The sequence below is a fragment of the Erythrolamprus reginae genome, chromosome 5 (genome assembly GCF_031021105.1).
Source record: "Erythrolamprus reginae isolate rEryReg1 chromosome 5, rEryReg1.hap1, whole genome shotgun sequence".
Taxonomy (NCBI): domain Eukaryota; kingdom Metazoa; phylum Chordata; class Lepidosauria; order Squamata; family Dipsadidae; genus Erythrolamprus; species Erythrolamprus reginae.
In genome coordinates, this window is record NC_091954.1 from 112,505,066 (window position 1) to 112,522,643 (window position 17,578).

At 41.8% G+C, this 17,578-nt stretch overlaps 1 protein-coding gene across 1 annotated transcript in view; it reads left to right on the top strand.

The window, feature by feature from the left end:
- Positions 1-17,578, top strand: part of ECE2 (endothelin converting enzyme 2) — a 75,437-nt gene that overhangs the window by 29,030 nt on the left and 28,829 nt on the right. Inside the window, exons 5-8 of the mRNA XM_070754162.1 lie at positions 200-324; positions 3,330-3,476; positions 5,238-5,303; positions 7,556-7,744. Coding sequence (XP_070610263.1) covers positions 200-324; positions 3,330-3,476; positions 5,238-5,303; positions 7,556-7,744 — 527 coding nt within the window. The remainder of the gene's footprint in view (positions 1-199; positions 325-3,329; positions 3,477-5,237; positions 5,304-7,555; positions 7,745-17,578) is intronic.

A 17,578-nucleotide genomic window follows, 5' to 3' on the forward strand; every position in this document is an offset into this window, starting at 1 on the left:
CCATTTGTTGGGGGTCAAGGGAAAGGGAGGGTCTTGCCTTCTCTTTCTGCTCAAGATCCCCATGGACAATGGTGGGCCCCTGTGTGACACAGAATGCTGGACTCGATGGGCTTTGGCCCAATTCAGCATGGCTCTTGTTCTTATGGAACTGTCCAGTTGTCCAAACCTTTCTTTGACCCTCATGTGCTCCTCTCTCCAGAAAACGCCACTTTTAACTCCAGCAGTGAGGCTGAAAGGAAGACCCAGCGCTATTACTTGTCCTGTCTCAGAGAACAGAAGATAGAGGAACTGGGGTCTCAGCCACTGATTGATCTGATCGAGAAGGTGAGTCCAGGGTGATGGTGGTGGTCAATTGGGCACAGCCGGGGTTGTTGCGTAGGCTGGAGGCCACTTGAGGCAGAGAGCAGGGGGCAATAAATTCTTGCCCTTTATTACCCGTCTTCTGCCCAACAAGCTTAATTTAGGTCAATCAGTGACCTACCAATTTCATTCTCATAATGGTAGCTCATCTTGCTTAGTCTTAATTTATTTTATTTATTTTATTTTATTTATTCATTTGTCCAATGCACAAATACATAGGAAGAAAATAACATGAAGTAATATATATAAGGATTCCCTCCCCCCCATGCTTCTGCTTTATTATTTATTTATTTTATTTGTCAAACATGTATAGGGTAGTAGTTTGTATAAACATAAAATAAGTAAAATGTAATGATAAAAGAGGATAATAGGACAATAGGAAAGGGACGGTAGGCACAATGGTGCACTTATGCACACCTCTTACAGACCCCTTAGAAATGGAGTGAAGTCAACTGTAGACAATCTAAGATTAAAGTTTTTTGGAGTTTGGGGAAGAAACCACTGAGTCAAGTAGTGTATTCCAGGCGTTGATCACTCTATTGCTGAAGTCGTATTTTTTTCAGTTGACTTTAGAGAGGTTTACATTTAGTTTGAATCTATTACGTGCTCGTGTATTGCTGCGGTTGAAGGTGAAGTAGTCATTAACAGGAAGGACATTTTGGTGTATGATTTTATGAACTACAGTTAGATCAGATTGGAGGCGACGTAGCTGTAAATTGTCTAACTGCAATATTTCAAGTCTGGTGGAATAAGGTATTTTGTTGCGAGCCGAGGAATGAAGGACTCTTCCTGTGAAATATTTCTGGACTTCCTTGATTGTATTAATGTTTGATATGCAATGGGGGTTCCAGAGAGGTGAGCTGTATTCTAGAATTGGTCTAACAAATGTTTTGTATGCTTTGGTTAGCAAAGCAATGCTGCTAGAGAAGAAACTGCGTGAGATTAGATTAACAACTCCTAGTGCTTTTTTGAGCAATGTTATTACAGTGGGCTCTGTCACTTAGGTCATCGGATAAGGTTTGGTATTCTGCAGAGATCCAGAAATAAATTAATTCAGTCATTGCATTAAGTGGCTGGGGTCGATTCAACAAGAGAATTGGAAAGAGAAGGGGGAGAAAGCATTAACATAAAAGCATAGTATTATCCTCAAAGGGGAAAATATTTTTTTCAGGACCCTGGAGAGCTCTGCTTCTAGTGATTTACAAAGCTTGGTTGCCTCAAGTAGCTTGGGAGTCCTGAAACTATTTGGGACCAACCGTCACTTTAATAAGAAGATTGGTGAAAAACTGGGTAATCCCTGAATTTTGCCCTCCATTAAGGCTGATTTTGAATACTTATATTTCCAGATGCTGGAGAAACTGTGATGCTAATGGATTAGTCATCCTCTGAGTCCAGGCATTTAGACAATCGTAGAAACATAGAAACATAGAAGATTCACGGCAGGAAAAGACCTCATGGTCCATCTAGTCTGCCCTTATACCATTTCCTGTATTTTATCTTAGGATGGATGGATGTTTATCCTAGGCATGTTTAAATTCAGTGACTGTGGATTTACCAACTACGTCTGCTGGAAGTTTGTTCCAAGCATCTACCACTCTTTCAGTCAAATAATATTTTCTCACGTTGCTTCTGATCTTTCCCTCAACTAACCTCAGATTGTGCCCCCTTGTTCTTGTGTTCACTTCCCTATTAAGAACACTTCCCTTCTGAACCTTGTTTAACCCTTTAACATATTTAAATGTTTCGATCATGTCCCCCCCTTTCCCTTCTGTCCTCCAGACTAGATTGAATTCATGAAGTCTTTCCTGATACGTTTTATGCTTAAGACCTTCCACCATTCTTGTAGCCCGTCTTTGGACCCGTTCAATTTTGTCAATATCTTTTCGTAGGTGAGGTTGCCAGAACTGAACACAGTATTCCAAATGGGGTCTCACCAGCACTCTATACAGCGGGATCACAATCTCCCTCTTTCTGCTTGTTATACCTCTAGCTATGCAGCCAAGCATTCTACTTGCTTTCCTTACCGCCTGACCGCACTGTTCACCCATTTGGAGGCTGTCAGAAATCACTACCCCTGAATCCTTCTCTTCTGAAGTTTTTGTAACAAAGAACTGCCAATACAATCAGATGTCATACCCCACTCAAGTAGAGTAGTATAAAATTGGACATGCTGATGGACTTCCTTATGTTAGAAGGTTCTCCTGGCTCGGAGGCTGTCCAATTTTTCTACCGATTCTGTGTACCTGACCGTACCCGTAGGAGACCATCACTGCTCGTGGACCACGTTTCACGGGGAACAACAGATTTAAACTTAATATTAACCGCTCCAAACTTGACTGTAAAAAATATGACTTCAGTATAACCGAGTTGTCGAAGTGTGAAACTCATTACCAGACTCCATAGTGTCATCCTCAAACCCCCAACACTTTACCCTTAGATTATCCACAGTTGACCTATCCAGATTCCTAAGAGGTCAGTAAGGGGTGAGTACAAGTGCACTACAGTGCCTTCCGTCCCCTGTCCTATTGCTCTCCTATATCTCCTATACCTTTCTTCTATACATTAAGTGTTGTACCACATGATTCTTGACAAATGTATATTTTATTTTATGTACGCTGAGAGCATATGCACCAAGACAAATTCCTTGTGTGTCCAATAAAAATTGGCCAATAAAAATTCTATTCTATTCTATTCTATTCCTATATCTCTTCTTCTGTTCTTTCATTGATATGTTCTATCCCTATAACTTCTCTTCTATTCTTTCTTAGATATATTTTACTATGAGTATATCCTCTATAACCTTCATCATGTATTTTACTATGTGTATACCCACTAAAACCCTCATTGGGTATTGGACAAAATCAATCAATCAATAAAATAAATAAACTTACAACTTTTCTTTAGTTTGCAAGAGCTTAAGAGCGACAAGTGTTCTACGGCACTAAAAATTAAACATGCTTTCCTCGCAGATTGGTGGTTGGAATGTCACTGGCTCCTGGAACCAAACCAACTTCATGAGCGTTCTGAAATTGGTTTCTGCAACCTATCGTGCTTCTCCGTTCTTCTCTGTTTTTGTGGGGCCTGATTCTAAAAGCTCCAATAGCAACATCATCCAGGTAAGTTTGCCCTCTCTTCCCACCTGTTGCGATAGCAGATCTTCAAGGACTAACATATGTAGTCAAGTTCTTATGTAGTTGCAGTCTACGGAGTCTACGGAGAGGGGCGACATACAAATCTAATAAATAAGTAAATAAATAAATAAGTTGAGTGGGAAGGCATCCGTGGGTAGCTAAGAACAGAATGATTTTACTGCCGTGAGAATTTTATATGCATAATTTTGGAAGCAAGGAAAGAGCCCAACTACCTTAAACCTTTTAATTAAAATCATGGAATGTGCTGAAATTATTTATTTTTATTTTTATTTTTATTTTTATTTTTATTTTATTATTATTATTATTATTTTTATTTTTATTTTTATTTTTATTTATTAGATTTGTATGCCGCCCCTCTCCATAGACTCGGGGCGGCTTACAACAGTGATAAAAACAATATATAATGACAAATCTAAAGAGTCTAAAATAACAATAATACATTTAAAAAGTCTAAAAGACAAGGAACCCCAATATATAAAATATATAAAAACATACATACAGTCATATCATGCACAAAAACTACATAGGCAAGGGGAGATGTTTCAGTTCCCCCACGCTTGATGACAGAGGTGGGTTTTAAGGAGTTTATGAAAGGCAAGGAGGGTGGGGGCAGTTCTAATCTCTGGAGGGAGCTGATTCTCGAGGGTCGGAGCCGCCACAGAGAAGGCTCTTCCCCTGGGTACCGCCAGACAACATTGTTTAGTTGACGGGACCCGGAGGAGATCAACTCTGTGGGACCTAACCGGGATTCGTACGGCAGAAGGCGGTCTCGTAGATACCAAAACCAAGATGTCAAAACTAACAATGGAACTGCAAAACAGGGACAACTCAGACTTCTAAAAGGCTTGGGAGAAATGATACCATTGGTTAAGACAAAAAAATATCTAAATACCATCAAAAAAGAAGACTGTTGAACAACAACGCCACGTACAGACAACCGAATCATGAAATGAAAATAATATTTTTGTATAATTTACATAAGACATTGATCGATATAACCTGTAGACACTCAACAAACCCTGCGAACAAACTCCCAAAATATCGACCAATTAGACAAGAACACATCCATTAGATATGCATTACTTATATTTATTAAAAACTAATTAATACTACACTATGAGCAAATAAAAGCGAAGGGAAATTTATTCCAACTACAAATTTAAACCACAGGTCGTTTATTACTGAATTATCTTTTCTTCCATTCATATATCTTTTCCTCTATTCTTCATTGACGTATTCTATTCTCATATCTTTTCTTCTATCCTTTCCCTGATATTTACTGCTACATGTTTTATTCTCTTTAACTTTCAATTTGTATTGGACTAACTAATTAACTAACTAACTAAAAAAATAAATAAATAGCGGGCATCTTCCCCTTCTCCCCCTCTGCGGAGAGGGGCGGCATACAAATCTAAATAAATAAATAAAATAAATAAACCCCTTTCTTTCTTTCTTTCTTTCTTTCTTTCTTTCTTTCTTTCTTTCTCTATTGCGTCATTTCACTACATCTTTTTTTATTTCTTCCCTCTTTTTTCTTTTCTTCTGTCCTTGTTTTAATATGATACATATGATCGTGATATTAAGCATTTTATGTACCTTTCTTATGTCTTGTTTTTCTTGTGTTTTTTAAAAGTATATATTTAATAAAGATCATTTATTTTAAAAAAGGCAGTGGAAGGACTGTCTGACTTCTGAATTGAATTTATTCCTTTTTACCTGTGGCAGGTGGATCAGTCTGGCCTATTTTTACCATCACGAGATTATTACTTAAACAAGACAGCCAACAAGAAGGTAAGGAAACACTATGTTTTCTACATTTAGGCAAGAAAAACAAAACACACAGGTGCAGTATATGTGGTACATTGCTCAACAGTACTAACTGTGAGAGGGATCTTGGAGTCCTAGTGGACAACCATTTAAATATGAGCCAGCAGTGTGCAGCAGCTGTCAAAAAAGACAACACAGTTCTAGGCTGCATTGACAGAGGGAAAGAATCAAGTTCACATGAAGTGTTAATACCACTTTATAAGGCCTTGGTAAGGCCACACTTGAAATCCTGCATTCAGTTTTGGTCACCACAATGCCAAAAGGATGTTGAGACTCTACAAAAAGTTCAGAGAAGAGTGACAAAATGATTAGGGGACTGGAGCCTAAAATATATGAAGAACGGTTGCAGGAACTGGGCATGGCTAGTCTAATGAAAAGAAGAACCAGGAGAGACATGATAGCAGTGTTCCAATATCTCCGGGGTTGCCACAATGAAGAGGGAGTCAACCTATTCTCCAAAGCACCTGAGGGTAGAAAAAGAAACAATGGGTGGAGTAAACTCAAGCAGGAGAGTTAGTTTCATTTCAGCAGAGCAGACAAGCACAGAGTGGAATGAGAGTACAGAGAGGACCAGAGAGTACTGAGCCATGCCCAGTTTTAAGCTGAAGTTCCCATTTCCATTCTCTGCACAGACTCATATGTTTTAGCCCTCATTGGCTGTTTTAGTTGCTATGCCTATTCATTGGCTAATCTTGTTAAGATTTATTTAAAGTTTATGAATATATTAACAAACACCAGTCAAATATCGGCTTAATTTCTACCACACTTCAAATCTTGATTTGCTTACTCGGGGTTGATTAAATAGGCTACAACTAGCTGTGTGCACTCTGCTCAGTAAATGACAAATTTACTTAAGCAAACCCACAAAACCTGGGCCAAGGCGAAGCCACAACCAAGCAAAACGTACTGTAGTTCATCAAAAATTGCCCAAACCTTGTTAAAATGTTAATATTATTAGTTCCTTCAGCAGGAATCATTCATCTAGGAAAGATCAATCCTTTCTCAGGAGAGTTTTATAGAACGACACATGGACAAAACACTCGTGGTTTCTGTAGTGAGCAAGACGGGAGCAAAAATAGCTTTAAATAATGACCTTCTTTTTGCAAAAATGCCTGTAGTTTTAAAAAGCAGAAATGATTCATTGCTTCTGTCAGGTTACTTAAGTTTGCCCCTGATTGCTAAATGGACAGGTCAAGAAGCCCTTGCTCTCTGCCTTGTTAATCATGAAATTAAAAACCTTAATGTATAAAAAGTGACATTTCAGGCTTCAGGGAAAATTTAACCGAGATTAACCATACAAGCAATCAATAACAACAACAGAGTTGGAAGGGACTTTGGAGGTCTTATAGTCCAACCCCCTGCTTGGGCAGAAAACCTTACACTACTTCAGACAGATGGTTATCCAACATCTTCTTAAAAACTTCCAGTGTTGGAACATTCACAATTTCTGGAGGCAGGCTGTTCCACTAATTAATTGTCTTCGACTTATGGTCCAACATTTTTGTTTCTAAGCAGAGGTGGACTTCACATAGGTTAACAACTGGTGTGCCCAGAATTGAAAATGTGACCGCTCACTCGTGCTCTGCAGTGACGTTTTGAGGGTAGGAGTTGAAACAGTTTATGTCCAGGGTATGAGGAGTGAGTAAATATTTTCACTGCCCTCTTTTTGACTTGTGCAGTATACAGGTCCTCAATGGAAGGCAGGTTGGCAGCAATTGTTTTTTATGCAGTTCTGATTATCCTCTGAAGTCTGTGTTGGTCCTGTTGGTTTGCAGAACCAAATGTCCATCACATGGTCCAATCAATGCACCATCCCAACTGGAGATGCTTCCCGGGAACACCCCTCCAGGTGCAGGGTAGAGTGACCTTGAATCTCAGAGAAAGGAATGTTATCATGACCAGGTGGGGGTGCCAACTTACTGCTGCTATGGATGCTGATATGCACGAAGCTCTGGGTGACTGACCGGCGGGTGCATCACAGTGAGATTTACCTTCTGCACATGCGTAGGAAGCAAATTTGCAAGAAGACACACAGGCTCATGAGATTTCAGTGAAAATCACCAAAATCTCATATGTGAACACATCCTCTCGCAAGTTTTTGCCCACCTGGCCTTTCTGACCAAACTCCAGAATGAAGCACCCTGCTCTCTGGTCCTCCCCAGGATCGATCAGGAGATGGGGATCATTGTTATGGAATGTGCTCCTCTATTTGGCAGGTGTTGTCTGTCTACCTGGAGTACATGGTGGAGCTGGCGATGCTGTTGGGAGGAACCAGAAGTTCGGCGGAAGAACAGATGGGACAGGTGCTGCTCCTGGAGACGGAGTTGGCCAACTTGACCGTCCCCCAAGATGAACGGCGTGACGATGAGAAGATTTACCATAAGATGACCATCGCTGAGTTGCAGGTGGGCCTTGCCTGGAGAAGGGAGGAGTGGGCAGCTGGTGGACAGCGCTTGAATCAGCCTTTTGTTTAGGCTGAAACACAAAACTGAACCAAAAGGAAATACAGTGATACCTTGTCTTACAAACTTAATTGGTTCCGGGATGAGGTTCTTAAGGTGAAAAGTTTGTAAGATGAAACAATGTTTCCCATAGGAATCAATGGAAAAGTGATTAATGCGTGCAAGCCCAAAATTCACCCCTTTTGCCAGCCGAAGCGCCCGTTTTTGCGCTCCTGGGATTCCCCTGAGGCTCCCCTCCATGGGAAACCCCACCTCTGGACTTCCGTGTTTTTGCAATGCTGCAGGGGAATCCCAGCATCGCAGAAACGAGCACTTCACTGGCAACGGAAATCTGGAGGTGTGGTTTCCCAGCGAAGGGAGCATCAGTGAAATGGCAGCATCACAAAAACACCAAAGTCCTCGAAACCCCACCTCCGGACCTCTGTGTTTTTGTGATGCTGCGATTTCACTGATGCTCCCTTTGTTGGGAAACCCCACCTCCGGACTTCCGTTGCCAGCAAAGTGCCCATTTTTGCACTGCTGGGATTCGCCTATTTTGTTTTCAACAATTGTACTATTTGTTTTGTTTACATATGTATCTAATTATTTACATAGGAGCAGTGATGGGCTGCCAAAAATTTTACTGCCACACTGTGGGCATGGCTTATTTTGTGGGTGTGATTTGATAGTCATGTGACCGGGTAGGAGTGGCTTGCCAGACATGTGACCAAGTAGGAGTAGCTTGACAATCATGTGACTGGGGCATGGCTTAAAGGTCATGTGACTGAGTGGGAGTGGCTTGCCGACCAAGATAAGTTTTAAAATAGGTGCTTGGGCTCTTTTTCAGTTGATTAAATCACATTATTTAAATAGCCACAAAAAGGACAAATGATAGACAGCATTATTTGTTGAGGAGCACAGTCACATTTTCACGATTTGTACTGAACCCACAAGGTTCAGTATGAGAACAGATTAGGCAAGTAGCTCAATTTTCTTTCATTGCTATAAAAGTTCAGTTCTAGATAATGATTAAAATGATTAAAGCATGTTTTTTACATGTTGTGAGCCGCCCCGAGTCTTCGGAGAGGGGCGGCATACAAATCTAAGTAATAAAAAATAAATAATAAATGTATGGTGGAAACATACTATTTAATTATTTCCTATTTTAAAAGTAATTAAATACAAATCTAATAAATAAATAAATAAATAAAGGATAATACTAAGGTACTGTTGTAGTTGGCTCTGGGCCAGCTCCTGCAATGGTGAATTTGGATGTTGGCTTAGGAGAGTCTTCAGGTTCCCAGAGATTTGTCTTACTGCCATCAGCTTTGGACAGTGAGGATTCCTTGCCAAGGTCAGATGCTGGGGAAGAAGAATCATCAGATAGAGAGATGGATGCAGCCAGCCCATTAGTTAATGGCCCCATTAGTGGGTCATCGGACTCTGACTTGGAGGATTGGTGGATAGATGCCAGAATGCGCAGGCTCATGGCTAGAAGGGACCAACTGCGCAGGTATTGTCGGAGATAAGGGAGAACACCTGTGGCTGAGGCAATTAGGCTAATGGGGCTGCTGATAAATTGCCAGCGTTGCAGGAAGCGCAGGTGGGAGATTATCCATTTGGAGAAGGAGACGTCGGGTTTGCATTTTGTTCCTGGTTTTTCACAGACTCTTGGGGATATTTCACAGCTAAGTAAAAACTTGTGGACTGATCGGAAGAGGTCTGGCTGTGACGCTTCCACAGCTGCTCTTATCTGCTTTGCTTGTTTTTGTTCTCGCAACTTTCAAGGACTGATATCTGTAATTTGCTCAGTTTAAAGTATGCACAGCTTTATTTTGGATAAACGGCTTTTCTGTTTACTTTGTAACAGCGTGTGTGTTTGAATTTACATTTCTGACTTAATTGGGGCTCGTAACGTGAAGCCCGGCATAACAGGTACTAGAGAAGGAAGGACAATAAAAATACTATTAAGTATTTAATAAATAGTCCATAAACTTACTACCCCCACTTCATCCCCCACTGTATGGGCAGCAGCCCATTACTGCATAAGAAGTACATAGAAACATAGAAGACTGACGGCAGAAAAAGACCTCATGGTCCATCTAGTCTGCCCTTATACTATTTCCTGTATTTTATCTTACGATGGATATATGTTTATCCCAGGCATGTTTAAATTCAGTTACTGTGGATTTACCAACCACGTCTGCTGGAAGTTTGTTCCAAGGATCTACTACTCTTTCAGTAAAATAATATTTTCTCACGTTGCTTTTGATTTCCCCCCCAACTAACTTCAGATTGCGCCCCCTTGTTCTTGTGTTCACTTTCCTATTAAAAACACTTCCCTCCTGAATCTTATTTAACCCTTTGACATATTTAAATGTTTCGATCATGTCCCCCCCCTTTTCCTTCTGCCCTCCAGACTATACAGATGGAATTCATGAAGTCTTTCCTGATACGTTTTATGCTTAAGACCTTCCACCATTCTTGTAGCCCGTCTTTGGACCCATTCAATTTTGTCAATATCTTTGTGTAGGTGAGGTCTCCAGAACTGGACACAGAACTCCACATGGGGTCTCACCAGCGCTCTATATAAAGGGATCACAATCTCCCTCTTCCTGCTTGTTATACCTCTAGCTATGCAGCCAAGCATCCTACTTGCTTTTCCTACTGCCCGACCACACTGCTCACCCATTTTGAGACTGTCAGAAATCACCACCCCTAAGCCCTTCTCTCCTGAAGTTTTTGCTAGCACAGAACTGCCAATACAATACCCAGATTGAGGATTCCTTTTCCCCAAGTGCATTGTTTTACGTTTGGAAGCATTAAACATTTTTATGAATTACAGCATCATGTAGAACTGTGCATGTGTACTAGTTGGATTAGGTCGTAGAGAACAGAGAATTATAAAAGGGTGCTGTGTGAAATACATTAGTTAGGATATGTTGTTTCTTTTGGTTCGTTTGGCTTCTTGGCCTTTTTTACTCATAAAGGAAGGCCTGCGATGATCTTCGTCTACCTTTGAATCCTTCAACCAAGTTTTTGCTAACACAGAACTGCCATATCAATTACCATATTACAGACCCCTCCAGGAATAGAAAGGAAGGGAGCAAGAGACTATAGAGTTTCTGCATTAGAAAGTCTATTTTATAACAGAGTTTGAGATAACGAAACATGGACCTTTGCCCTGGACCTTGGGTTAACACCTTGCTCTCTCCTTTCTGTCTTTTTTTTTTTTGCAACTGCGTAAGCCAGGAATATCCGGCGTTTTGTTACGTAACCCCCAGGTGCCATCTTTTGATTAGGATTCCGTTCATGTCGCCACATTCCCCGAATGAAAAGTCCAGCAGCTTTTCTGATCTGAATCCCAATCAGCCGCTCGGCTTCCTTTGAAGCGCAATTTCGCTCTCCGAGGAAGAAGCCCGTTTCGTTCCTTCCTGGAGGGTGGTGGTGGGCCCACGTCCTTGCTGCGGTCACACTTTCCGCAGTGATGCAAACGGAGGGGCAAAGCACAAACGTCACACTGCTGAGATTCTTCAGCATATGGGCTTCATTTTGGGGGGAAGGTTTTTTTGATAGGGACAGAGGGAAGATTAGGTTATTATTATTAGAGTTGGAAGGGACCTTGAAGGTCATCTAGTCCAGCCTCCCGCTCAAGTGGGGGTCCTTACACAATTTTGGACAAAAGGCAGTCCAGCCTCCCTTTGAAAGTCTCAAGTGTTGGAGAGCTCACAACCTCCACAGGCAATTTCTGTTCCACCGGTTGATCGCTCTCACCATCAGAATGCTCCTCCTTATTTCCAGGTTGAATCTCTCCTTGGTCATCTTCCATCTGTTATTCCTTGTCTGGCCTTCTGGTGCCTTGGAAAATAGCCTGACCCCTTCCTCTCTGTGGCAGCCCCTCAAATATTGGAAGACTGCTATCATGTCTCCCCTGGTCCTTCTCTTCGCCAGACTGGCCATGCTCAGTTTCTTCCTTCCTTCCTTCCTTCCTTCCTTCCTTCCTTCCTTCCTTCCTTCCTTCCTTCCTTCCTTCCTTCCTTCCTTCCTTCCCCTCTCCTTCCTTCCTTCCTTCCCCTCTCCTTCCTTCCTTCCCCTCTCCTTCCTTCCTTCCTTCCCCTCTCCTTCCTTCCTTCCTTCCTTCCTTCTCCTCTCTCTCCTTCCTTCCTTCCCCTCTCTCTCCTTCCTTCCTTCTCCTCTCTTTCCTTCTTTCCTTCCTTCTCCTCTCTCTCCTTCCTTCCTTGCCCTCCCTCTCCTTCCTTCCTTCCTTCCTTCCTTCCTTCTCCTCTCTCTCCTTCCTTCCTTCCTTCCTTCCTTCCTTCCTTCTCCTCTCTCTCCTTCCTTCCTTCATTTATTCTTCATTCATTCATTCATTCATTCATTCATTCATTCATTCATTCATTCATTCATTCATTCATTCAACTTCTATGCCGCCCATTCCCCAAGGACTCAAGGCGGCTTACAAAATAATATAATACAATTACAAAAAGATGCAGAGCAATAAGAAGAAGTTGAATATAATATCTAAACAGAGAAAAGAGCTAAAGCTTCAGAATGTGCTTCAGAAGCAATTTGACATTTTTTTCCTAATAAATGAATCAATAAGCATTTTTTTTAAAAAAGAAAGAAACCCATTTGTTATAAAAACAATCATAATCACATGCATACACACCATTCATACAGTTTGGCCATGAAAGATGTACAATTCATGGACCTCCAGGCCTGCCGACAAAGCCAGGTCTTACTGGCCTTACAGGAGGCCAGTAGTGTGGGAGCGGTACGGACATCGGGGGGGGAGTTGGTTCCATAGAGCTGGGGCGGCCACAGAGAAGGCCCTCCCTTGCGGCCCTGCCAACCTGCATTGCCTAGTCGACGGGACCTGAAAGAGGCCAACTCATAGAAACATAGAAGACTGACGGCAGAAAAAGACCTCCTGGTCCATCTAGTCTGCCCTTATACTATTTCCTGTATTTTATCTTAGGATGGATCTATGTTTATCCCAGGCATGTTTCAATTCAGTTACTGTGGATTTACCAACCACGTCTGCTGGAAGTTTGTTCCAAACATCTACTATTCTTTCAGTAAAATAATATTTTCTCACGTTGCTTTTGATGTTTCCCCCAACTAACTTCAGATTGTGTCCCCTTGTTCTTGTGTTCACTTTCCTATTAAAAACACTTCCCCCCTGAACCTTATTTAACCCTTTAACATATTTAAATGTTTTAATCTTGTCCCCCCTTTCCCTTCTGTCCTCCAGACTATACAGATGGAGTTCATGAAGTCTTTCCTGATAAGTTTTATGCTTAAGACCTTCCACTATTCTTGTAGCCCGTCTCTGGACCCATTCAGTTTTGTCAATATCTTTTTGTAGGCGAGGTCTCCAGAACTGAACACAGTACTCCAAATGTGGTCTCACCAGTGCTCTATATAGCGGGATCACAATCTCCCTCTTCCTGCTTGTTATACCTCTAGATATGCAGCCAAGCATCCTACTTGCAACTCTGTGTGCTCTAATTGGTCTCTAGTAGGTATGTGGCAGTAGGCAACTGCTCTTCATATGTTATAGTCTCCAGACCCTTTATCATTCTGGTTGCTCGCTTCTGCATTTTCTCTAGAGTTTCAGTGTCTTTTTTGTAGTATGGTGACCAATACATACATACATACATACAGTGAAGGGTTACCAAAATTTTTACTACGACACTGTGGGCGTGGCTTATGCAGGACACCCTGCATTTTCTTTCAGCATCTTTCAGTGCAAATTGGGTGATCTGTGGTGGAGGTCCATTTTCGCTACTCTACTGCGTCCCCCCCTGGTGTGGGCAGCAGCCCACCCCTGCATACATATATACATACATACATACATACATACAGCAGACAGACAGACACAAAGAGAGAGAGAGAGAGAGATAAGACAGATGGATAGATAGATACTTATAAATAAATAAATAAATGATAGACAGACAGAAAGACCGATAGACAGATGAGAGAAGGTGTTCTGCCGGTGTGTTTCAACCGCCCGTAATTACAGGGTAATTAGTCCAGGAAGACACACACCACACGATAAAAGGAAAACCCAAAAGTTTTTAAAAACAGAAAAACAGAAACAGCTCCCCTTTTTAAATGTCAAAGGGATTTTCTGGTACACACAAGGCACAGGTTAAATGCAATCCAATTGCTCACCCAATAACTGGGAAATTGAGTCCAATTCTAAAGTCCAGAGAGTCCACACACACAATCCTGAACAGCAAAACCCACGATCTTGATGAAACAATGAATCAGATAAACTGCCATGAGGCTAAAACACCAGGCTGCACTTTTATCTGTAGCACTAATTACAGCAGCCCCACCCAACCACAGGTGGCCTCATTTTCTCTTGTAATAATCCTTCAGTTGTTGTCTCCTATGAATCATTCTACGCATGCGTGGATGTGTCATTAATTCTTGTTCAGAATCCAGGGATGATACAGATGATTGATCTCCTCCTGGGCTGTCTGCCAAACTCCCCTCTTCCCTGTCACTCACGCTTCCTTGGACAGAGGAGGCTTCGTCGGTAGATTCCATTGGGAGCAAAACAGGCCTGCGGCATGTGGATGTCTCCCCCACATCCACCTGCACATTCATTGGGGCAGGAGCTGGGCCAGAGCAAACCACAACAGAGGGGAGAGAGGTGGGGGGGGGAGAGAGGTTGGGGAATGCACCAAGAAAACCAAGCAGACCACTCCCAAATGGTGGTCATTTCCGGAGAACACAAATTTTTCCTTTGACATTTCACTACTTGAAAACCCGAGACGGTAAAAACCTTTTGCATCGGTTTAATACATTCTAATCCATATGATTTATGTTTTGAGCCAAATCAGATCACCCAGCAGTAGATTAGGCCTCCGTTATCCTTCACCCCCCACCACTCCCCCCACTCCCTGCCTCTTTCCAATCTAGCTCATCCTCACCCCACTGAGCTTTTTTACCATATGCATAAGTAGGTCGCACAACAACGAACTAAAGGGTCACCATCAGTGAATTGTTGGACAATATTACTCGGTTTGTCATGTAGATGGTTGAGTGGTTCAGGGTAGGGAATTTGTAGTGGGTGGGACATTTTATTCTATTTTTTATTCTATTTTTAAATGTACCTATTCTGATTTTATGTATGGTGGGACTGGTCTCTAGGTGTCACACAACTTTAGTTGCCAATGACAATTCGTTGTTTTGACAATGACAATAAATTTATTATTATTATTATTATTAGGTCACTGGAAGACCAGTTGCATTCCTGCAATTTCCACCCTGGGTTAAGGGCTTTTTTTTCAGAACAGGACAGGGCGAGATCCGACTCCCTGGCTTCGTTTAGAGGGCCGAGTTTATTTTGTTGGGCCCAGAAAATTAGGTTAGTTCAGTAACCAAGGCGCGGTGTCAATCCGCCAATCCAGTTCTTTGTTTACTGTTTTATTTTGCATCGCTCGGGCGCCGCTGCACCGTTGCCAGTAGACAGTTCCCGTAATTTCTCCTGCCCCGATTGGTCTGGTTTCCATCACGCCTGTTTGCTTTCAGCATCTGCCAGTTAGAAGGAGAGAGCAGCCGCTTTCTTCCTCACTCACGGGTTGCCAGGCAACTGGCCACCATGGTAACCGGGAGACAAGTAAAATCCTATGTGTTGAGGAGCAGTGATGCTCCAGACTGAGAGGCGCAGTGTGCGTTCTAGGCCTGATTGAGTCCTGGAAGGGAGGAATTGGGTGGGGTGGGGGGGCAGAGGATTCTTTGCAAGAAAGCAGAGCTGTCAACTGGGACAGGAAGGAAATTGTTTTTTATTTATTTGTTTATTTCATTGATTTGTTTGTTAAACATGGGCAAGATGGCAGGGACAGGTACAAACATAAACATAAGGAAAGTGAGCAGAGATAAATGAGGACAATAGGACTGTGAGACAGGGGACGGTAGGCAGGCTGGTACGCTTATGCACGCCCCCTACAGGCCTCTTAGGAATGGGGTGAGGTTGACAGTAGACAGGCTGAGGTTAAAGTTTAAAACTTTAAAATGAAAGGACTTTAAAAAAACTTTAAAATGTAAAGAGTCTACGCCAGAGCCTATCTTTGGAGTTGAGGCATATAGAATTGAATGGAATGGAATGGAATGGAGTGGAAAGGAATGGAATGGAATGGAATAGAATAGAATAGAAAGAAAATATGGAATGGAATGGGATGAAATGGAATGGGATAGAATAAGATAGGATAAGATAAAATAGAATAGAATTAAGAATGGAGTAGAATAGAATAGAAAATAGAATGGAATAGAATACAGAATAGAATAGAATAAGAAACAATAGGCTAGAAATAAGAATAGAATAGAATAGAATAGAACAGAGAAAAGAAAATAGAATAGAACAGAATAGAAATAAGAATGGAATAGAATAGAATAAGAAATAATAAGCTAGAAATAAGAATAGAATGGAATGGAACAGAACAGAAAGAACAGAACAGAACAAAATAGAACAGAATAGAAAATATGGAATGGAATGGGATGAAATGGAACAGGATAGAATAGGATAGGATAGAATAGAATTAAGAGTAGAGTAGAATAGAAGAGAATAGAAAATAGAATAGAATAGAACAGAATAGAAATAAGAATGGAATAGAACAGAGAATAGAATAGAATAAGATAAGATATAATAAGCTAGAAAAAAGAATGGAATGGAACGGAACAGAACAGAACAGAACAATAGAGTTGGTCTTCTCGTCCAACCCCCTGCTTAGGCAGGAAACCCTACACCACTTCAATAAGCCGAGAATATTACGCAGAGTGACAGCATGCAGAATTCATTTGCCACCACTCTGAGTACAACATCTTTCCTTTCCCTAACAATGAATCACAATGCCGGCTGAAAGCGAGTGAACTATATATATATTTTCTCCAGAAATCTTAATTAGGAAAATGCCCATTAAACAAAGCCAATGCCAGGGGAAGAAAGAACGCCGTAACAGGTTGGTGGCAGCCAGGAAAAAAAATATCTGCATTTAGTCATAAGTGGAAATTACATACTAGGCTGTATTCCCCAAGTGGGTGTTCTCTGACTTTAATTAACTGTGAAATTGCTCTTCCACCAAACCCAAACATCTTCAAAGGAGAAGATGCTCCGAGGACTCGGGGCGGCTCACAACAAGTAAAACATCATATACAAATCCAATGTTAAAACAGTTTTTAAAAATCCCCTATTAAAACAGTCACACAGCCCAAACACAACATACATAAAGTCAAGACAGCTAAGGATATATCAATTCCTCCATACCTGGCAACATAGATGAGTTTTCAAAAGTTTGCAAAAGGCAAGAAGGGTGGGGGCAGTCCTAATCTCCGGGGGAGCTGATTCCAGAGGGCCGGGGCCACCACAGAGAAGGCTCTTCCCCTGGGTCCTGCCAGATGGCATTGTTTTGTCGACAGGACCCGGAGAAGGCCAACTCTGTGGGACCTAATTAGTCGCTGGGATTCATGCAGAAGCAGGTGGTCCCAGAGGTATTCTGGTCCGATGCCATGTAGGGCACTTTGAATGGTGACTGGAAACTGATCGGCAGGCAGCCAGTGCAGGCTGCGGAGTGATGACGAAACATGGGCATATCTGGGAAAGCCCATGATAGCTCTCGCAGCTGCAGTTAGCATGGCTGTGACACTCTTAGAAAGAGTGCAGAGAAGAGCAACCAAGATGATTAGGGAACTGGAGGTTAAAACATATGAAGAATGGTTGCAGGAACTGGGCGTGGCTAGTTTAATGAAAAGAAGGACCAGGGGAGACATGATAGCCATCTTATGATA